General features: G+C 45.2%; 1 protein-coding gene across 2 annotated transcripts in view; it reads left to right on the plus strand.

The window, feature by feature from the left end:
* PARP1 (poly(ADP-ribose) polymerase 1) overlaps positions 1 to 22,484 on the plus strand; it is a 65,297-nt gene that overhangs the window by 33,642 nt on the left and 9,171 nt on the right. For both annotated transcript variants that reach the window (XM_056357370.1, XM_056357369.1), the window contains 13 exons: positions 1,937 to 2,099; positions 2,920 to 3,038; positions 4,113 to 4,327; positions 9,818 to 9,914; positions 11,521 to 11,637; positions 12,597 to 12,773; positions 13,217 to 13,358; positions 14,904 to 15,044; positions 15,732 to 15,974; positions 16,992 to 17,060; positions 17,816 to 17,948; positions 19,470 to 19,665; positions 20,950 to 21,078. In XM_056357370.1, the coding sequence (XP_056213345.1) occupies positions 1,937 to 2,099; positions 2,920 to 3,038; positions 4,113 to 4,327; positions 9,818 to 9,914; positions 11,521 to 11,637; positions 12,597 to 12,773; positions 13,217 to 13,358; positions 14,904 to 15,044; positions 15,732 to 15,974; positions 16,992 to 17,060; positions 17,816 to 17,948; positions 19,470 to 19,665; positions 20,950 to 21,078 (1,941 nt within the window). The remainder of the gene's footprint in view (positions 1 to 1,936; positions 2,100 to 2,919; positions 3,039 to 4,112; positions 4,328 to 9,817; positions 9,915 to 11,520; positions 11,638 to 12,596; positions 12,774 to 13,216; positions 13,359 to 14,903; positions 15,045 to 15,731; positions 15,975 to 16,991; positions 17,061 to 17,815; positions 17,949 to 19,469; positions 19,666 to 20,949; positions 21,079 to 22,484) is intronic.

Here is a 22,484-nt window from a genome sequence, read left to right on the forward strand (position 1 = left end):
CCAGCAGAGTGCTTTTCATACCCTGCAGCTGAGCATCCCCCCAAAAAAGGTCTGAATTTCACCTGAGCACCCAGGCCTCTTGTTTCCTCTTGGGGAAATCCCTTGCAGAGCAGTCTCTGCTCTGCATTGCATTCTGTGCACCAAGGTCTTTTGCAAATTATGCAGAAGAAATTAAAAGGAGGCCTGGAGCAAGTCCTTAGCTGGGTGCCTTTTAAACTAAATCCGCCCTTTTGTTATGGCTCTTCAAGTGAAGAGCTCTGAATGACAATGCAATGCTCGATGTTTAGCACTGGGTGGACACCCAGGCTCTGTAGCACCAGCATGGCTTTGACTTTTGCTTCCAGGTAGAACTGAGTGGTTTCTGTTATTTGCATGTGCGATGTGAAAGCAAGTGAGTCTCTCCATAGTTTGTTTAGGAAACTGTGCTCTAGAGATAGGTGAACTGAGAGAAGTTGTGTAAACAAGGTCTAGCTTGCCTGGAGGTTGTGTTTCCCACACAGAGGGAAGTAATGTTCCAGGTGCACAACCGCATGTAGCGGAGATCTTAACTCACTGCTTGCATGGTTGTCTTAAAGACTGAGCCAGCTCTGCCCCCTTCCATGCACCCCAGTGCCTTGTGCCCCCAAAGCCTTTGTGTTAGGGACGGAGCCATGAGGAGTCCTCCAGGAAAACTCCAAACACGAGCCCAGAGCTCAGGGGTGACCAGCTTCCAGTGCCAGAGCTGTGTATGACTTCCAGACATGTTGTGAGCAACCCCGGGGTGGCTTCTGTGTGGCTGTGGTTGCTGTGAGGGTAACTGGGCAATCCAAATCCTGGCTTGTGGGATGAGTCCAGCTGGAAATATAAATGTTCTCTTACACTTTTGGTTGATGGTTAGCTGTAACTGGGGCTCCCAGCTCTCCTAGTCGCACGCTGTGGTCTTTAAAGCCCTTTCCTCTGCCTTCCTGCTCATGTGAGAAACTTTCTGCTGCTGTTTTCAGCTTGGAGATCTCCCTCCTGTTGGTGGGTGAATATGTAGAACGGTTTCCTAGGTCATTAGTTCTGTATCGTCAGTAGTAATAATTATACGATACTGACTATTATTAGCACAGCGGTTGTTTGCATGCATTTCTTGGAGCCAAACCACTATACACTTATTTTATCTGATAGGTAACTGGAATGATGCCAGGTTGGTACTTAATGTGTCTGAGTCATAAATGAGTGGAGCACTTCCACGATGAGGCTGGTGTGGCAGGGCACACAGGAGCTGCGCTTTGGGGAGGATGTGGGTGATGCTTCTGTTCTGACTTTCTTGGGCTCTGATGTTTCTCTTAAATTTTGCTTCTGCCTCCTGCAGTCTCCTGAGGAATCTCTTCAGACCACAGTCATCTTGTGCCTGGTGATGCGCTACCCAGGAGGGCATGGATGTTTTGCTTGAGAGGCATCTCTCAAAGGGATTGTGCGTTGCACTTGGAGGTCCTGCAGAGCAAAGCCAACCTCTTGCGCTGCAGCAGTCTCAAAGGAGTTTGTAGCAGATGAGCCATGTGCTGTTACTCGTGTTGCTCTTTCCACAACCTCTGTTTTGCTTTGCTCATGCCTGCAGATGGTCTGATTCTCATAGAGAATAAACCTCTCCTTGTCTGCTCAGGGTTGATACAGCCACGCTGAGGCTGTGACCTTTCTGTTTTGAGTAAAACAAGCTAAGCAGTGAGGAGATGAACTGGTTAAGCTAGGCAAATGCTCCTTCCACATCTATTCCCTTTGGGAGCTATCTCCAGCAGCTCATCTGTCATATCAGATTTTCTTCTTAGACTTTGTCCTAAATAGTATCCATCTCTTAATTTAAAAAAAAGAAATTACTCGTGTTTACCCAGGTACTCTGTTTCATCCTGGGTTTTTTTTTCCCCTTGATTCTGTCTGAGTCACTTCATCTTGGCCTAATGTGCTTTCTTCCTAGTCACCCATGTTTGATGGCAAAGTCCCTCACTGGCACCACTACAGCTGCTTCTGGAAGCGGGCTCGAATTGTGTCCCATGCAGACATTGATGGCTTCCCTGAGCTGCGGTGGGAAGATCAGGAGAAAATCAAAAAAGCCATTGAAACTGGCGGCCCTGGAGGAGGTAAGCAGAGGTCTTCTGGTGTTTGGAGCTCCAGCTGCAACCGTGCTCCCTCTTCTCAAGCTATTGTTGTGGTTATTTTTTTGCTGTGTCCCTTCAGCAAGTGATGTCAGAAGGATTCCTTGTGGCATCTCGGTACTCCAGGGCTAGGATGCTGGCAGTATGATCCAGCGTGTTAAATCAACAAGGGAAAAAGACAAGTCAGGTGGCAGATGTATTGCCAAATATTTCTTGTTATCATGATAGGTGTATTTTGTTCTTTAACAAATGCTGTTGTAATATGTTGTTTTAATGGTACCTTCACTGCAACGTATGGTTATGGTGGCTCTTTGGAATTGTTACACGATGAGCAAGTGAGTTGAGGAGCAAGTGGGAAGGGTCTAAGTACAGATCAGACTAAACTCACCACTGGTGGTGATGCTGGGCAGTTTTAGATTATTGTTTGTCTGTTGAAATGTAGTAACAAAAGAAATAAAAGGAAACTGGCAGTTGGGAAGAGGAGTTCTGCTTTGAAGCAGAGCTCTTTGTGACCCCTGTTACAGTCAGGTCTTCAGGTAGATTGCACTTCACACTACTTTCAGGAAAGAAGTAGAAAGGGTCAGTTCTGTGCACATTTGAAAGTCTTTTAAAATCATGAAATAAGTGGTCCCATAAAACTGTTTCTTGGCTGTTTATGGAGCTCTTTATTTTAAAAGTGCTTTTGAGCATGGACTGCTTGTCTTGCTCTGTGGTCATATTCTCAGCAGATGAGTTGCTGGGGCAGAGAATAAGAAATAAGGGAATGCTTTTAAAAGCCAAACTCTGTATTTGCTTTGTACTCCAGGAAAAGGAGGAGAACAGGAAGGAGGTGGCAAGCCTGACAAGAGCCTAAATGACTTTGCTGCAGAATATGCCAAGTCTAACAGAAGTACTTGCAAAGGCTGTGAACAGAAAATAGAAAAGGTAGAAAGCTTTCCTTTGTTCTCTCTCTCTCTTGTATTCTCTCCCACCATTTCCAATTCAAACAGTGCCTTTAAAAATTGGTTTCTATGTCCTGCATATGGAAAGCACTTGCAGGGCTGCATTTCTGTGTCTGAGGAACAGCTGCGTCCTGGACAGCTGACAGTAAAGGCATCCCTCAGGCATTGTAGCCTGGGCTTCAAACCTGCTGATGCTTCCTTTCACTTGGGTCTTAGAGCAGGCTGGAACACCGCTCGCCAGCATGTCTGTGGCAAGAGAGCCACCACTAACTGCAGCTTTTCCTGCTTGTTGCAGCACTGCGGGAGTGTTGGCCTCTTCCTCCTCCTCAGCCAGGCCAGCTCTGTGTGCCATGCATCCATATTAACTCCATGAAAGCAGACAGAAACAGTGGTGCAGCTAATTAACAATGCAGCCCTGTAGATGAACGTGTCTTGGTGCTCTGCATTTAAAGCCAGTTGGCAAATGAGGTTGTGAGCCTCTGATAGATGTGGATAGACCTGCCAGTTGGGTAAAGCTGGCAAGGGCCAAACACCAGTGCTGGTATGCTTGTATCTGCAGGAACATTGGTGACTGTTGTGTAGACATTTCCTTGTTGGAACATGAAGTATTGCAGTCTAAAAGCACCTAAAACAACTACTTTTTGGGCATCTGGGAAGTAATTTGTAATAAGATGGGGTGAGATCATGCTAGCAGAGATGCTTGAGTGGTAGGGACATAAAGTTAATTTTTTCAGTTGTCTGTATGGGGTTTGGTCATGTTAGTTTTGGTTGTTCGAGCTTACTGGGAGTTGGAGTAAAGGCTACAGGATTACCTGTTTTGACTGTTTTTTGAACAGAACATTACCTAAGAAGCTGGGTTTTTTTCCAACCTAGAAAAAATATTGAAGAAAGCAGAGGAAGTGCAGTGAAGGGACTCAAACAAAAGTTGCAGGCTTTGCTAGAGGATCTGTTGCTATTTTACAGGTGTTTAGGAAGCATCATGTTGGTAACTTGTTAACATCCTGCTCCTCCTAGAATGACTTAACAGTTGCTCTTGTGTCACTTCAATCTACCTTAGGGCCAGATCCGGATTTCCAAGAAGATGGTGCATCCTGAAAAGCCGCAGCTGGGAATGATAGATAACTGGTACCACCCGGACTGCTTTGTGAGCCGCCGAGCGGAGCTGGGCTTCCTCCCAGCATATGGAGCCACTCAGCTCCTGGGCTTCAGCATATTGAAAGCTGAAGATAAAGAAACTCTGAAGAAGCAGCTCCCAGCTACCAAGAGTGAAGGGTATGTCGGCAATGTAAGAAATTGCGTTGTCTAGAGGAGCCAGTGCTTGCTGTCAGATACTTCCATGGTAAATGTTTTGGGATGTTGTTGGCTCTGTTAAAAGAATACTGTTAATAGGAGGATTTGGTTCTTCCTGTGACCTTAGGCAGACGACAACAGACAAATTCCTTGTCCCTGGGAGCATGCAGTCCACTTGCCCCTTGTGACTGCCTTGAGAAAATGCAGAGACCAGCAGCTGTGACTTGGAGGACTGATGTAGGGCTTTCAGCCATAAAACGATGCATACTTAATACAAATGGATACTCAGCTCTGCACCTCCTAGTGTGTTGCTGTTATCAGTGATGGTTTCTCTGCTCTAACCACTTGTTAGAGAATTGACTTGACATCTGTTATAATCTATGAGTTGCTGATCTGTGATAGGCACTGAATCTGATAATGGTGTTTATTGGCTGCGTAGTGCTTACACTTGGATGCTTTTGTTTGCTAAATCTTTTATAGTTTGCCTGAAATTTCATTGCCTTGCCTGGAAATTTTTAGTGGAGGCTCTTGGCAGATCTTGTACTGACAGAGAAGCACTTCCAGGTGACTTGCTAGCTTTGGTCAATCTTTCTCTGTTTAATGAAGGCTTTTGTTATTTGTTCTTGAAGTGACTTGCCTAAAGTCATGCTTCATAACACAAGCCAGTGTTGCATTGTCCTCATGGAGGAAGGAACACAAGGTGTTTCTGGGTCGTACAAGTCGGATCTTGTCATTGTAAAACATTGGGCTTTTCCATGTAGCTTGTTGACTGAATTCAGCTTTACTTTTGCGAGGGTTCACCTTGAAACTGTGCAGTGAGACTGACGCTGGGTTCTGAGAAGCTGCAGCCATGTCAAATCTGTGCAGTCTTTGTTAGTATTGGTCCTCCAGATGTGTGGCCTATGGGCATGGTGTGTACTGTTCAGAGCCTTGCATGTATGTGAATGTCATCCTTGGCCATAGGTAACAGCGGAGCGTGCATAAACTGATCTACGTGTTCTTAGCAGGCTGCAACTTCAATGCTTTATTCTTCATTGGCAAGTAGTTGCTCCAGAAGCATTCAGCAGTGGTGTGGGTGCTGTGGGGAGGGACCCACAGTACCCCAGGAGCAGGTGCTTCTGCTGGAGCCCTGTCAGATTCTGTGCTGTTCGCCTCACTTGGCTAAGATGAGCTGTCTGCATCTACTCAGCAGCCTGCTGTCTTTTCATGCAGACATTTTACCTCTGTGTGTGTTGCAGGATGTAAGTAGAAGTACAGTGTTTTAATGTGCTTGCAGCTTTTCAAGTAGTCCTTTACTTTTTGTGCTGAGGTGCCTGTTCTGCTTTGTCCTAGAACAGCATGTGAGTTTAATAGGGTTATTTGTAGTTTTCTCCTATGTCTTCCGCAAAGCTCTAGAGATTTGACTGTGTAAGTGTTTCTCTTGTCTGCCCTGACTCTGCTTTTCTGGGCCGCTTCTGGGATGCTATGCAAAATATGAAGGCTTTGTAAAGATAGGCTACAGAGTCGTTTGCCAAGTCACTGTGTAAATAAAAGCCTAGAACTGCAGTGGAAAAAAGCTTGAACTGGTGATGCAGGGTAACGTGAACCACAACCTGGTGCCAGAAAAGCAGCAGGAGATCTCATCTTTCCTGCTTTCGAAGGACTGCATGGACAGGCACCTCAACCCTGAAGGTGCTGTCTGCCTTTAACGCTTCACTACCTTTCTTCTGCTTGGGCCGTGTGCTTGAGCCACGGGTATTAAGGGTCAATTGGAAAAACAGTTGTCTATCAAACTGAATGAGTGAGAGTGTAAACAGACTGAGTGGAGGGGTGTGGTGTGCTTCCCACCTGGTGATTTTCTGCCACAAAAGCACAAAAGTTCTGGAGAAGCCAAACTAAAAACACCCCAGAAGCTTGAATGAGATGTATTTACCTCTGATAATTCATCTTGTGCATTCAATCAGGTAACAGAAATTGATGACAGAAATTACAGCATCTCACAGAAATGATGTTACAGTATCTGCTGTAGGTGAGATTCTCAAAGTGATCTTTAAAGATATTCCAAATTGTGCTGTGTCCAGATTATGTTGGGACTCGGATGTCTCTGCAAGTCAGATGGGATGTATCCAGATTCGCGGGCTGCTTGTGCGTGCCTGGCCCATATTCAAGGAGGAGCTCAGGCTTTGGGACTGCCCTCTCAGGTTCTGTAAGGGCTGCAGTGTGATGTGGCTCTTGCAGATGGGGGAAATGAGGTGCCGAGTAGGGCTCCCAAGAATAGGTTGGGACACCCCTTCCCTTTGAAGGGCAAAAATGGGAAGGTTTCCTGCAAGGATCCTGGCTCCTTTTCTCAGTCAGCTCCAGGTGAGACGTGCTGACCCTCCCCTGGGCTACGGGCTCTCATGCCTGAGCACCAGCACTTTGCAGGCCTGGGGAAGAAGGATTTTGTATCCTTCCCAGCAGTTTCTCTGTGGAAAGAGTGCTCATGTACTGATGTAGGAAACGCAGCGGCAGCTTGCGAGCTCCCTTTGACTGTGTGTCTTCAGTGGCATGTGTTTTGCCCTCCTGCTCAGAGCTGTAATACTTCCCTGCATTTTCTGCCTCACTTGTTTGGGTAGAATTGCTGCCCAGGACAGGAGCAAAGCATAATTCTGGAGGTGTCATGCAGCTCCAGATTAAGCGTAGAGGTTGCCTGAGGCAGAGGATAAGTACTCAGGTCAGCAACAATCTGGGGTGCTTTACAGGGAGGAGGAGAAAAGAGGAGTAGGCTCCTCCCTACGTAGGCTGCTTGCTTTATCCAGGGTTGTCATGACTGTCCTTCCCACCCTTCATTTTCATTGTTGGGAGGGGAATGTGAAAAAATGGAGAGTAGATGGTAAGGAAGGGCCAGGCTAGAGTGGGACAGTTCACCTCCCTCTTCATCTTCATGAAAGTTGTAATCCTGTAGTTGTGTATCCTCCATGGAGGTGAGGAGTGATTTGCGTTGGCTGCTAAGCAAGTGGTTGGGCCCTGCCTCTTGAATGCAGGAAGACTGTCCCATCCCCAGCAGGAGAAAGGGTGTACGCAGCAGCAGCCAGCTGCTGTTAGCAACGCGTAGTGTTTGGTCCCAAGGACGGAAAGTAAAATTAACATGTATGTCGGTGAGTGTGTATTTTGTCAATTGTTCTAGAATTTGCTGTTTTGGGAAGATGTAAGATGGATTCAGCTTTGCCATTCCGTTCTCCAGGCTGTATAAAATGAGCACTTGCTTTAAGCCCTTGGGATAGCCAGGGGCAAGAGGGTGGTGGTGACTGGCAGCTTTATGCCTCTCTGCAATCAGGATGATCCCTCCCGCTCTGCGGCTTGTTCAAGTGGCTGGAACAGGTACAGTAATCGCTCCGTCCAGGAGAGCAATCCGCTGTCCCCTTGGCTCCAAGGAGAAGCTGCCAAAAGTGTAAGTCCCTTTTGGAATTTGGATGCTTTCCCTGGGTCATAGGGCCTCTCAGCAGGGTGATAGCCTTCCAGCGGTTGGTGTGCTGGCTTTCCTCCTCTTGGAGACAAGTTACGGCACAGGAGGGAGCGCTGGCTTGCTGGAGGCAGCCCACCTGTCAGCCTGCCAAGGGAGAGGCATTGCAGATACACAGTGTTTGGGCACCCATCCTAAGCACTTACATTATTAAGCCCTCTGGCTTGGGAAGGTGCAGCAGAGCACTTGTACTTAACCTGATAGGCTTTTCCAAGATTGTGGTTGTACCCATGACTCTCTTAAAACTTACAAAAGCCATTATCCTCATGTGGGGCTCAGTGAATACTCTGGTCTTGCCCCCTTGCAGGGACTGCAGCTGGGGAGGAGAGAGGGGGACTTGTTTGGCTTGGGGACATTCAAAGGCACAGCTCTGTGTGTGCTGTATCCAGTCCTGCCGCATTGCTTCCTGCTTGCCTGATTTAGAACGCAGTATGGAGATTTTCTCAAGAAATGCGAGCTAAGCCAGAAATGCGAGCTAAGCCAGAAATGCGAGCTAAGCCGTTGTTGCGCGTTGCTGATAGTGCGGTGCGGCTGTTCCCCCTGAGGCAGCGCACCTTATAGCATAGCCCCAGCTCGACTGATGGGACCTTGCAAGGGGGCAGCTGAAAGACGACCTCTTCTGCAAAACCAGCCCCCTTAAAGACTGGCAGAGTGCCCTGAATCATGGGTTGGTCAGAGGGGCTAGTGGTGGCCACTGCAAATAAAATGAGAACTTGGCCCAATTTTAGGGGCCAGGACAGTTACTAGAGCTTACAGGTGTCTTGTGTGTGAGTCTTTAGAAGAAGAGTACCTTTTGATATTTTCCTGCAGCTTTATAGCTCATAAGCTGTCACACAAGGTTAGTCTTAACAGTAGCAGAGTACTAGAAAGTGAGGTGTTTAAAATTGTAAGTAGGAGAGCAATCGAGAATGTCAGCTTTATAGCTTAACCATCAGCCACAGCTTATAAAGTTAAGACAGATGATTTCTTAAAAAGAAACCTGGCTGACGTTTCAAAACAACAGCAGCTCTGTCAAAATGAGGTGTGAGATCCAAGCTGTGTTGATGCACTGCCTCAAACTGCAGGCCCATCCGGCCTCAACTGGGACAAAATTTCCCTTTATGTCCTTATGGGGAGAGCACACACTGATTTGATTTACTGATACTAATGTATTTTGAAGCCAGACAAGGAGGTGACATGACTCTGGAAACATAAATGATCTTCCTCTGAGGTCTCTTGTCGTTCTGAAGTCTGCCAAAAATCCCTCAGTTTTCATTTGGCTTCCTCTTCTTTCCACTCTTGAGCAGTGTCTTCTATAACTTCTCCCTGCACAGCTCTAAGGCCCCATCTAATAGCGATAAATTTCTTCACACATAACTGCACAGTAGTACATCACAAAACCGCTGTCAGCCTCGGAGCACTTTGCAAGTCAAAACTCCCTCCTGTCTGACTTCAGAGACCTGACTTAATTCCAGTCTGAAGAGAATCTAGCAGGGAAATACCTGGTTTCCCAGTGTGTTAGCTTATTAGAGTTAGCGTGTTTGCTGTCCTTTATTTCAATACAGACTGTCTAAGCTGAAAAATCAAGCTGTTGATTCAGCTGAAAGATGCTGTAGTCCTTCAACCTGCAATGCTACACCTCCTCAGACTGGAGGGGTGTGCTTGTATTCAGTGATTCTTAGGTATGCCTTTGGTGCAGCTAATACAGGTGTAGATGAATGTGCCGGAAAATGTTGCAGTATTTCATGTGCTCCCTTGCCACACCGTCCAGTTACCCTGTGGATAAGCTGTAAGTGTACCTGACCTGATTGAGGCAGCTCACGTTGCACAGCCAAGCACATGTCTACAATCTAGCACTGAGGAATCTGAAAAATGGGCTTGCCTGCCAAAACTGAGGATATTCAAGCCTCTGCAGATACCGGCCGTCAGTAAACCGAGCTCTGGTAACTGTTGGACAGGCATTTAAATAACTTCCTTTCATGTGTACGTTTTGTTTTGGTTTTCTCTAATAGAAAGAGAAAAGGAGAAGAGGTAGATGGAAATGTGACTGCAAAAAAGAAACAGAAAAAAGAAAAAGAGAAAGAATCAAAGCAGGAAAAACAGCTGAAGGTGAGTTTTAGTTTATCACACCCTAAAAACTGCTTTGTTAGAAGAGTGCCGTGTCGGGCACTAACTGAAGAGCTGTGGCACCTAGAGAGGGGTTGTGCCTCATGCCCAGACAAAGCAGAGCTGCAGCACAGCCCGGACCTGGCACAGGAGGTGCCCACCCTGTCCCTGAGGCAGTTCACCCTGCTGCTCTCTCCTGAAAAATGGGAAGGAAGTTCTCTCGAGCTTGTGCTTACTGGATTTAAATAGATTCGGTTAAACGCCTTCTCTTGGGGAGGCTGGTTCTGTGGTCCTTCCTGTATCATCTGGCTGTGGTGGCTGAAGCTCTGAGCCCAAGTACTGTTGCAGAAGAGCTTGGAAACCGATAAATGACTCATAAAAATTAAACAGAGGTAAAGTGCAGAATAGATTAATGATAAATCATATCTTTTTTTCACTCTCTGGGGAGCTGTGTTCAGTTCTTGGGTACAAAGTGTGATAGATCACAGCCTTCTACCTTTCACTTTTTTGAGTATTGTGGGAAGAATTCAGAATAGAGCATCAAGAATTTCGTATTTATTGAAAGTTTGGCATAGGTACTTTCGAAGGAAAAAATTAGCAAGCTGCTTTTGGTGTTTGAAATCGTAATGGAGCTGTAGAAGATGGTCTGTCTACTTCTGAACAAAAGTTTTTCTTTTTTGTTGTGTGGCAGTGCCTTAATTTTCAATAAAACTTAGCTAAGACATCAAGGTTTTACTGCTGCGGTGCAGATGTTCTAGATGGATCAGGGTTAACTTTGGGTTCACTGATACTATTTTTTTTTAACAGCATTTTATCAAGCATGATTGTTAACTGAAAATTAAACCATTTAACACAGACAACCAGTTTTTCCAGAGTAGACTGCATTTTTTACTGTAGTCAGTGAATAACATTCAGAAACTAAATTATCTTGAGATATTTTAGGATGCTACTTTGCTGTCCAATCATTTGTAGAAAGGCCAAAAAGAATGTGCAGGTTCCTCCATGCTGTTGCAGGTGACTGATCTGGTAGAAATTCCTCTTTACGCTTAGGTAGCTTAAAAGATGAACTGAACAGATCAGCATTTCTGATTTTTTGCTTTAATGCAAGGCCTGCTTGTTGGTGTCAGCTAGTTAGGTGATATTTGCAAAGTTTGTTGAGAGCTTACTAAGGGTAGAAGTGTGATAGAAACACAGGTGTCACTCTACCTAAATGCTGGCTGTCTTGTTGGTATTGCTTGTACCTTCTTGTTTGGGATAGTGCTGTAAAGGTTACTCTGTGGCCTTTCTTTACATATACATGATGGAGAAGCCTTGCTTTATACAGAATCCCATAGGGATGTCCTTCCACGTGTAATCTTGAGAAGAGAAACTTCGCTGAAGCTGCGATGTGCTCATGCGTTCATACTGAAAGCTGGAGCATGTGGCTTTAAAGACCTGTTCTCCTTTTTCAGATAAAATGTGTGACCCTTTTGGTAAAACTACTGGTTCGTGATGTTCATCTCGCCCTCACCACGGGCTTGCTAAAACCTTGTTCATATGCTGCAGTTTCAGGACTGTTCTCAAAAAGCAATTGACTGCAAGTAGCTAAGCTGCTGGGTTTTGTCAACAGGAGCAGACAGAGCTGATCTGGGGCATCAAGGATGAGCTGAGGAAGTTGTGCTCCACTAACGACCTGAAAGAGCTGCTAATCGCCAACAAGCAGGAGGTCCCTTCCGGGGAGAATGCTGTGAGTCTGCCTGTAGTTGCTTTGCATGTGTGCTGGGTCTCTGAATTGGTGAAGTTGACCTGAGCCAGTATCGCTGCAAGGTCCACAAGTCTGAAGCATATTTCTAACGTAACGCTTCAGAAGGGAATTCAGTGCAAAGCCCGGTCTTTTTTTGTCCCAGGATTCTGATGATACTGCTGTTACCCTTGCTTGTGAAGGGCTGTATGGTGGTGTGTGATGCTGAACTGGGCGCCTTGGTTTCAGTGACGTGCCTTTATTCTGCTACGCCCAAACTGGTCCATGTTTTTGGTGGGGTTTTTTCTGTTGCTGGCTCTTCGAGTGGGTTACTTATGGCACTTCACATTGCCTCCCTCAACTGCTAAATTATGCAAAAAGAAGCAAAATCTGCACAAATTCTTTCCTGGTATCTTTTCTAAAAACAGTCAGTTTTCAGTCTGTGTAATTTGTGAAAGTCTTCTCTCTTTTGGAGCCACACATCGCTTCAAGTATTTGTATTTATTAAGACTGTAAGGAGTGTGGGCTGGGATGTGGGAAGTGTCTAGACTCAAAATGGTCAAGAAATACTCTCTAGGCAGGAAAACCAGGATTTGTCTGAGCCTGCATTCCCGGCTACCTACTCATGTGCTCAGATGCCATAGCTGGTCTCCTTGGCTGTTCTGGCACGGCTGCCTGGTCAGGTGCTGTGTGGTAGGTATGCTCTCCTGAATGCTGAGTCTAGGAGAGGGTGTGAGCAGACATGGTATGACCAGGGAAGCTTCATGTCTTGTCTTTGAGGCATCATAAATCACTCGGTGCTGGTAAGAGTCTTGGTTTATGTGTCATGTTTGCATGACAAGCGCTGGGAGCATCTGCGTGCCAGCAGCCTGGCAGTTCTTTCCTTGTGCAGCCCAATGTAGTGTAGTGTGTGGGCTTCCAGCCTCCTTCTGCCGTGACCTGTTTTGTATTCTTCGTTGCTTTAGATTTTGGACCGAGTAGCAGATGGAATGGCATTTGGAGCTCTGCTTCCCTGCGAGGAGTGTAAGGGGCAGTTTGTGTTCAAGAGCGACGCATATTACTGTTCTGGGGATATTACTGCCTGGACCAAGTGTGTTGCTAAAACGCAGACGCCCAACAGGAAAGACTGGGTAATCCCAAAGGTGGGTGTTTACTGTGAATTTGATGATCTCAAGCATGTTTCTTAACTGATGTTACCTCTTGGAAGGGGACTGAATAAGCAGCAGTCAGTGTTGGATGCCAGAGTGTGCTGCAGTGCTGAGCAGGTGTCACAGTGGGGAAGTCCTGTCACAACTACATCCCTCCAGGGGTAGGCAGCTAATGCATAACTGAATCATATTTTTTCCAGTAACACTAAACTGAAAGAGATGTTGCTGTTTTGATTTGAAATCCATCGTTTACCCTCTTCTAGTTTGGTTTTCCCTGTCAGTAAAGTGGGTATTTGCCTCCCTTGATGTGAATGTCTCGGAAATCCTTTTCAAGACCTGCAGTAAATGCTAACATCTGGCCAGCACGCAGTTTAGCCTTTAAATCTTATTATAAGATTTGTTGGTTTTAAATTCTGCTTATGCTTAACACCCTACAGGAGTTCCGGGAAATTCCGTACCTGAAGAAATTTAAGTGTAAGAAGCAGGACAGGGTATTCCCTCCAGATGCTGCACCTGTGAACTCTGTGCCTCCTCCCTCCGCATCTGCTCCTTTGGCAGAGACTGTGTCCGCCCCCAGAGGTAAGCGGCTGGCTGGGCATGGGTCAGTGGAGGTCAGGGTGGTGCATAATGCCATTCCCAGCCAGATAAACGTGCCACCCCGAACAGGCAGAGCTCTGCTGGTACAACGCAGTGTAGCAGAGTCTTACATGCTTTATCTTCCTAGTGCGGGTAGACACTGATATGGTGGGTTGTCTGGGGACATGGTATTGAGGTCCTGGTTGTTTTCTAACAAATCATTTGGTATAATATGTATTTGCTGATGGTGAGGAGGTGTTTGCAATGAATCAGAAACTTAAAGGCTGATGTTGGAAAATGTGTCCCAGGAGAGACCTGCTGTAAAATACCTTCTTGCTTCATTTCTTGGGGAACATCCAGGGACCTCCATAATGCCAGATATTCCACGTTGTGTTGGGTTTTTAAGAGCAATAGGTGGTTGTTTTTTTTTATAATCCTCCAATGGGATTTGGCTTTACCAATCACTGACGCTGACTGCCCTTATGCAAAACAGATATATTGTCTCCCGTCCGCAAACTGGCAAAAGACTGGGCTGGCTGTTGGAGTGAGTTGCATGCTTTAGTGATACAGCCTGTCCACAAAGAGTTATACTTTCTTTCTTACTCAGCCTTTTTTAGCCCTGGCCATAGTTTTGGTAGCAGGGGTTTATTGTTACTTGGTGAAAAGGTTGTAATTCTGCACAGTTTTAGCCAGGTCGTGTTAATTTAGCAATGAAGACGTTGGTTCTGATTGGCAAGTTGATTCCAGCCCCAGTGTGCCCTGAAAGTAAACTCAAAAGTTAGACCAGAGTCGGGTTACCTTGTTTGCTAGCAGCCTAGCTACTCCGAGCTGGGGGGAGAAGAGGAAACACCACCCTCAACTGGCCAGCCAGAGTTAATAGCATGTATCTTCAGCAGTGCAGATGCGCTCTTAGACACTTGCCATGTCTTGGAGCCGCTTGCATTGCAAGGTGTTAACACGATCATGTGATGGAACATCAGATGGGTACCAGTTTGCTCCTGACTTGTTATGGGGTTTTCATCAGATACAACCTTGTACTGTCTGCAAGATGAAGACTCAAATGTACTGTAATGTAGTAACACTGTTGCTTGAGAGGCAATCCTTTCTACAGCCCCTCAAAAACAGACTTCCTTTTGAAGAGGCAGGAGCTTTCATGTTACAGTGAGTTTCTGCCATGCTGTCCAGGCATCAAAAGAAGAGGGAAGCAGAGCACAGCCTGAAGTAGCACAGTGCTGAAGCAGACTGATTTTTCTTTTTTAATTTTAGTTGGAAAAAAAATAAACAAAACCAGGCAAATGAATGTGCCTACATATCCATCTTTGCTGTCTTCCATCACTTCTGTTTGTTGGCTGGTGCTGAGCTTTGGTGCCTTTCCTAGGTGAAGGGGAAGCTTCCTCCCACTTGTGTAACACGGGTCAGACCTGCTTGGACCCTTGTCTCCCTGCCAGTTGGGCTGATTTTACTGAGATGCTGTCCCTTTGTGCTTGTTATTTGTCTGGGGGGCCCTGTGCCTGTTGCTGACACACTGTGTTACTTCCTAACCCCTAGACAAACCGCTGACCAACATGAAGATCCTGGTTCTTGGAAAGCTGTCAAAGAACAAGGAGGAGGTGAAAGGCATTGTGGAGGACCTGGGAGGAAAGATGACAACAACAGCTAACAAGGCCACCCTGTGCATCAGCACACAGAGTGAGCAGCTGTGCCTTTGTTACTGGTAGCTGAGCAGATTACAGAGGACACGTGTCCTTGGAGCTGTCTGGGGATCAGTGTTTGGATTAGGGGGAGTGTTTTGTGTGTGCAGGTGGCCTTAGTGCACTTGGAAAAGTAAAGACAGATGGGTGCTGTTTGAGTTTTACTTACCTAGCAAGTTAACCCTGTGGGTTGGGCAGTGATGCTCTGTTGGGTCTGTTTGCAGACCACGGTGGTGCACAGGCCACCCTTGTGGGGATGACAGGTGCTGGGGCTGCGTCCACGCTTGCCTTGGAGAAGCTGCAGAGTGACTGTGGGTGCCTGAGGGCAGTTGTTCTCTGCTGGCAACTTTAGGTCTGCTTTCGCTCCCTGTTGGAGTTGAAGTGCAAACTGGATGCTGAGGTGGATCTGCTCCCACCTGCCAGGAGGTCCAAGGGGGACTGGAACAGGCCCAGCTCTGGGAAGGGGAGAGCTGGACCAGCCGCATAAAACGGGAGTGTTCCTGCTCTAGCGCAAGCTGCAGCTTTGAGCTGATGGGGATTTTCCCCTGCAAAGGTCAATCTAAAATGTGGTGGAATTGTGTTTCCACAAAGTGTTACAGAACCCTGAATCATGCCCAGAGGGAGGGGCTAAAGTCTGAAACCTCACTGATGTTTTTTTCCTTTGTTTCCTACCCTGTCTCTGCAGAGGATGTGGAGAAAATGAGCAAGAAGATGGAAGAGGTGAAGGAGGCCAAGGTCCGTGTGGTCTCGGAGGAATTTCTTCAGGATGTGAAGTCCTCTAGCAAGGACTTTCAGGAGCTTGTGTCTCTCCATGCGCTTTCACCTTGGGGTGCGGAGGTGAAAATGGAGCATGAGGAAATGGCCGTGGATGGGAAGTGCAGCAAGCCCCCAAGTATGAAGAGTGCTGGGAAGGTCAAAGAAGAACAAGGTGAAGAACAAAGTGGTTGTTTCTCCATAGGCCTGTTCAGTGCTGTGCATGCACAAAGCAAACCTGGGTATAGTCTATCCTTGCTCTTTCCTTGAGTTCTCTGCCCTTTTTCTCAAAATAAATTTAAGTAATGAGATCTCAGGTCAAGAATAGCTTTAGGTAAACATGAAGTTATCTCCTGAGCTAGCTCTTGTTTCCTCTAGTTCAGTCTTGCTTCAGAGATCTTCTGTGCTGTGTGTGCCCAGGCTCCCTGACATCAGCCCAGGCTCTTCCTCGTAACACATCAGTTCATCTGCCAGTTTGGGTCGGTGTTGCAGCTCAGGGAGGTACTGGGGCACCAAGATGTGACAAACACTGCAGTGTCCCCCCAAGGGGTGTTGGCAAGTAAGAAAAAACTGAGGTCCAGAGCAATGGGTCTTTGTCCTACGTGGTTCAGAAAGTAACACTTCTTTAACGGAGGAGAAAAAACATCCAACACCAGTGGCATTCCTCACCAGTGCTGCAGAGGCCTTGCATTATTAATGCTGGACGGTGAACAAAACCATTGGATTTGCTTGTGCATCTTCAGAACCCATTTTCTATGTCCTCCAAGCGTAGGTTTCTGTCGTACAGTTGGGTATGTTGTTGCAAGGCTGTCTCACAGCAGTAGCGTCTCTGCAGTATCTGAACATCCCCCGTGCCCTGTGAGGTTTTAAATACCACTTAAACACAACCATAAATGTGACTTTTATCTGTTGTGCAGGTGAAAAACTGATACAGCCCAGCCCTGGGGCCAGAAGGAAGGAGATAGAATCTGGGAAGATCTTATTTTTTGTTTTGCTGGTGGGGTGGGGGGCTATGAATTGGTTGCTAAAGCCAGGTTAAAAAAAAAGCCATGGAAGTCATTGTGCTTATATACTGGAAATCTGATTTGAAGTCTCCTTAGGGTGATAATTATGCAAATTGAAAATTTAACTGTTGATTCAAGTCAGGCTGTGTTGTCTGCCTAGGAAAAAAATGAACTCTCTTTTGCTGCAGGACCTAGCAAGTCTGAAAAGAAAATGAAGCTAACAGTTAAGGGTGGAGCAGCAGTAGATCCTGATTCTGGTGAGTGATAACAATGGCTGTGCCTGCACCACACACAATCTTCAGGATGTGTGATCATTTGCAAAATGTTTTTCTGTGACAGTATAAAGGTTCCATAAAAGGAATGTCAATTTTTAAACCATTTTTGCTCGCTATCTGAGGAAGGATATTGATTGGCATCCATCCAGAGCTGGCTATTCCAGGATTTTCTAGTGCAACTTTCAGAAGGACCACTTAAAACTAGGGTCTACACCTTGTTCAGCTTCTGGAGCATCTGTCGGTGGGGTGAGTAAAGGCCCAGCCAGCAGAGGCCACAGGTCTGGTGTGAGTATCTGCCCCTGGACTCTTCAGGGGGCAGCTGATGCTATTCTCCAAACTTGTGGTGCGTGGACATTGTTCAGATGCTGCATCCAAGACTAGCCTTTTGGTTTTCAGTCTGTTTGCTGATGTGACACCTGCAGAGCCTGTATTTCTCTTGAGAATTCCTTCAGCCAGTCACAGGGTGTTAAATGCTAGATTTTAGATGGTCGCTTACAAAGTTACCATCTTTTTTCCTCTAGCTGTGATTGATGTTCACTCCAGTGTATCTAAAGATAGATGCTCACAATTTATCAAAAAGAAAATACGCTTCATGTAGTTTTGAATGAGCATGTGGTCACTGGTTTTGTGGTATTTTAAGAGTCACGCTACTTCATGGAACATCTGGGTGAGCGCAAATGCAGGAAGGAGGCCTAAAATGGTAACCTCCTCTGTCCCAATTTGTTTCTTCTCTGTAGGTTTGGAGGACTCTGCTCATGTCTTTGAAAAAGGTGGAAAGATTTTCAGTGCAACCTTGGGACTAGTAGATATTGTGAAAGGAACAAATTCCTATTATAAACTGCAGCTGCTAGAGGATGACAGAGAGAACAGGTGAGTTTAGTTTTCCCTAGAAATACTTCTGTTCACTTTTTTCCAGTAAACATTGGATTTTTGGCATCTACAAAAGCAAAGCATGAGTGATATGTCTTTGAGGAGATCTGAATAAATTTGTTTATTTAAAAAGGGAGAAAAAAAACCTCCACCAAGAAACAACAGCAACAAAAACCCCCCACCACCCCAAGAAACTCCCCAAAGGCACCAAAAACTACAAAACAAGCAAACCTATCACCCATGGAGAGATCTCTGTTCTGTGTGGAGGTGTTTCTTTGTGGTGTTGACAAAACCTTGTCTAGATCAAAGCCTACAGAGACCTTTGATGGATCTCAGTGACTTTCCCATAAGTTGTGAGGTGAGTGAGTTTGCAGAATTGCACCTGGTAGTGTTCATTCCTGTATCCTGGGATGACCAAGGCTTGTACAGTTGGTGCCTTTAGGACTGGGTTAAGTGGCTAATGTGAGGGCCATAATACTCTGTGACTGATCGCTGCTCTTCAAAATACAGAAGCAGAGTTCGGTGATGGTTCCTCTGTTCTAACATCAAGGCCCCACACGTACAGTCAGCAGTGGTGGGAATCTTTCCCGTGTTCTCCAGCTTAGTCTTTTCTTCTAATTGCAGAGCTGTAACCTTGGGAAATAAAACCAGATTCTGGCTGTTCTACCAGAATTTAGTCCTGTGTTGTGTGCCCTGAGGCTTAACAAAATGTACTGAAATGGTCAGGGGACAATCATGGTTTAGCCTTCCAGGCTCATCAGACACGTGGCAGAGCTGTCCAGTGGTTGCATTACTGAATAGATAAGGAAGTTGAGAGGGTTCCTTAAAATGAAACTGGCCCCCCAAGCACATAGGGGCGCAGAGAAATCCAGGGGAGCTAATTGCTGTCAGCAACAAACCTCATTCAGCTCTGAATTTATTGCACTTTATGGTGTTCCTAATAAGCTTTTGTTGCTGGCTCTTGTATGTGGGGTTTGAATCTGGATCTGCAATTCAGTGCATGGGAGCATCTCTGTGCCTGCGTTTCATGCGTGACATGAGGAAGGTTGATTGATTGTGTCTCTGTAAACGCTACGGAAGCTTACCCAAGGTGATGTCAGTAATACAAACCAACACTTGAGTGTCTCTAAAAATCTGAACTTTAGGACTTCAGGCTTAAAGATGCGTTGTGTTTTTCAAATACACAACCCCAATAGTCTGAAAATTCGTATTTGTGAAACATGAAGACTGAAGAGATTAGCCTCTCTTTTCCTGCTGTGCAAACGTTTATCCTCGGGGCTCTAGGTCTGGCATGTTAACACCAGGCATTTTTTCACACCAGTTCTCTGATGTATGCTCTGTGGTGGCTCTTCCGTTGCTCTCCTACAGTCTTTGATAAGAGAATGTCTTTCATAAAATTGATGGTATGCAGATGGGTGATTCGCATGCAGTTGCATAGCTGTTGCAGGGCATTTCATTTGGACCAAGATCTAGAACCAGTGTATCTTACATCGGTTCTTTTCTCATGTTTCTCTTCTCTAGATACTGGGTGTTCAGATCTTGGGGTCGTGTGGGCACTGTAATTGGGAGTAACAAGCTGGAGCAGATGCCGTCAAAAGAAGATGCCGTTGAACACTTCCTGAATTTGTATGAAGAGAAAACTGGCAATTCTTGGCATTCCAAGAGCTTCACTAAATATCCAAAAAAATTCTACCCACTGGAGATAGATTATGGACAGGTAACTCTGCGATGTCCCTGTACCAGGTGGAGCATTGCTTAGCTGCTCTGCTATAGCTGTTCTGTGCTCGCTGTTGGATCACTTACACTTGCCAAACCTGAGGAACGAAGTGCAGGTGCGACTATTGCATCTTCTCTGTGCTACAGAAAGAAGCTGTAGATCCATGAGTGGCATGCGTTAAAATAGATGTGTTGGGAAAACTACGTAGTTTTCCATTGTCAAGTCTGAAGTCCTATTTAGTGCTTGTTCGTGCTCACTCAAGTCTTAAGTTTAATTTGAACTTCATTCAGTAGTTACTTCACATATAACCTGTCTGAAAACACCATTTTCTTTTATTTAAAATAGATACTTCTTGTCTGTCTTCTGCATCCAAAACCCTCCCAAGTGCTGAAGCAGCTCCTGTGCAGCATTCTGCTTAGTGCATATCTTGAGCAGGCTGAGGAAGAGAAATTATTCGCTGCCAGTGAGATGTGGCTATTCAGACAGCTAAACTAAATAATTCTCTTCCTTCTGCCCAGGGGGGGTTTGTGTGTTTATTTAAAGGCATACTCATAACTTAAGCTATTTTCAGATAAAACAGTTGAATGCTGTTAATAGCTATAAAGATACAAGAGAATGTATTTTCAAGCTGTTGCATTTTTCTGTGGCCAGATTACCGGATGTCATCTTTCAGTGCAAAGTACTCGACGCTTAGCTTTGTTTCTGGAAATTTGAATATTGCAGTGGCAAAGCATCTGTCACACTGCAGTGTACAGTGATATTCTGAGGCATCTGGCAGATGCTTTATTCATGCAATGCTCTATCAATGAAAGCATCTAGATGGTACTATGGCTAATTGATGATTCCTATACTCATCTGTGACAGTTTTCATTAGAAAAACTTAGTGAAACTAGTGATTACATCTCTATGTTGTCATAAAAGCAACAAAGTAAATAGTATTTTTTTCGTATCAAGGCCTCTATGCAGCAGAAAGCTTGCAGAAAAAGTAATTCATACTGTTGCTTGAGGTGAAGCAGAGACACATGGAGAGATCCTATTCCTTTAATTCTACTTGTATTTTACAGTGCCACCTCTTGAAATAATGTCTGCCAAATTACTGAATAGGTGGATTTTTAAACCCCCTTTGTTCCAAAATGTCAGAGCAATGTCCCACGCTCCCCATGAACTTAAGGCTAGTCATAGTATGCATACACTAAATTGGTTTTCAGTTGTTACCATGGCAGCCAGCCTGTTACTTTTATCCTTTGTGATTTTGCTAATTCTGATACTATTTTTACCTCCCAGGATGAAGAAGCTGTCAGGAAACTGACAGTAGGTGCTGGGACGAAATCAAAACTTGCTAAGCCAATCCAAGACCTTATTAAGATGATCTTTGATGTGGAGAGCATGAAGAAAGCGATGGTGGAATTTGAGGTGAATACACACATTCATGTTTCTCAGTGCTAACTCTCCATCATACTTACAGCCAGAAGCAAGTTCTTTGCAGTTCAGGGTGTATCATACTTCCCAGACATCAGTGCAAGTTTTAGATTGGCCTTAAAATAAGGGCAAGAGTCTGACCAGAATTTGCCAAGCACTGGAAGTAGTAACTTAGTTATGCCACATGCAGTTTTTAAAACATGGGTACATTCTGTGTTCTTCAGTGTAGAATGTCTGTATTAGCATCTTCAATTTAAGAAACTTCTGAGAAACCCATCTGCCAGTCCTGGGATCAGTAATCATTCTATGGTTGTCTTTTTTTTGTTGGTGGGGTTTTTTTTCCCCCAGTGATAACATGCATTGTGACCACTGTTCACTGAACGCTCTTAAAATATTAATGCAGAACCAACTTGCTGCCCATGTGAGGCTGGAGGCACTTCTGGGTTTTGTGAGTGGTGAACCACATTTTGAGCGGGTCAGCACTACCCCTAATTTAGGTAGCAAATGGGCCTGCAGTTCAGACTTCAGAAGTGCTGCCAGTTGATACACACGCGAATGAAGTGCCTTGACAGAGTCCAGAGCTTCTTCTGAACAGGGCCAAACTTGAGACTTTTTTGGTTGTATTTCTCATTTGTTCTAATGATACCCTATTTTCATCCATTCGTCTTTTCTCCATACTTCTTGAGCCACATTTCTAACAAGCTTTCAGAGAGTGGTCGGGTAGTATTGTCTGTCCCTCCTTGCATAGAAGCAGTTTTACTGATGTTTAGAGATCCTGCATTTTGTTTTAATGCAGCCATTCAAACTGGCTTAGTTCTAAATAACACATTTCAATTTTCTTCAGCCACCTTAATTATCCTGCCCTAAGACTTCATATTTAAGCAGCTGCTGTTTGCTTTCTGTATCAGTATTTTGTGTACCTGCTTTTCAGAACAGGCTTTGCACCATTTCATAGAGCTTATCTGAAAGCTTTCAGGTGGCTTGCCCAACATTTTGCAGTACCTTGGGTTAATTGTGTTCTCGTATATCTTCAATGGTTCTTTACATCAGTCTGCTAAAATATTTGTAATTCTTTGTAACTGCAACTGGCTAAAGACTGAACTGATAATCATCTGATGTCATTTGGTCTTGTAGAACTGTTGAAACTATGTTAATTCACACCATCTGCAGATCTATAGCAGACCTAGGAGTCCAGATGGGCCTGTCTTCCTATTAGATTTATCTTCCTGTACTGTTGCTGCTGAACAGCTGTTTTCCGTTAGAGGAAATAATGCTTTTCCTAGTTAGAGGTTTCTGTGCATCCTCTGAAAACTGCTGCTTGCTTTCTTTAATCAGCCTGATCTCAAGTATTTCGTTCCATCGAGGTGCTCTCACTCTGCCAAAACTGTAGCAAAAAAATC

The sequence above is a fragment of the Falco biarmicus genome, chromosome 12 (genome assembly GCF_023638135.1).
Source record: "Falco biarmicus isolate bFalBia1 chromosome 12, bFalBia1.pri, whole genome shotgun sequence".
NCBI lineage: Eukaryota > Metazoa > Chordata > Aves > Falconiformes > Falconidae > Falco > Falco biarmicus.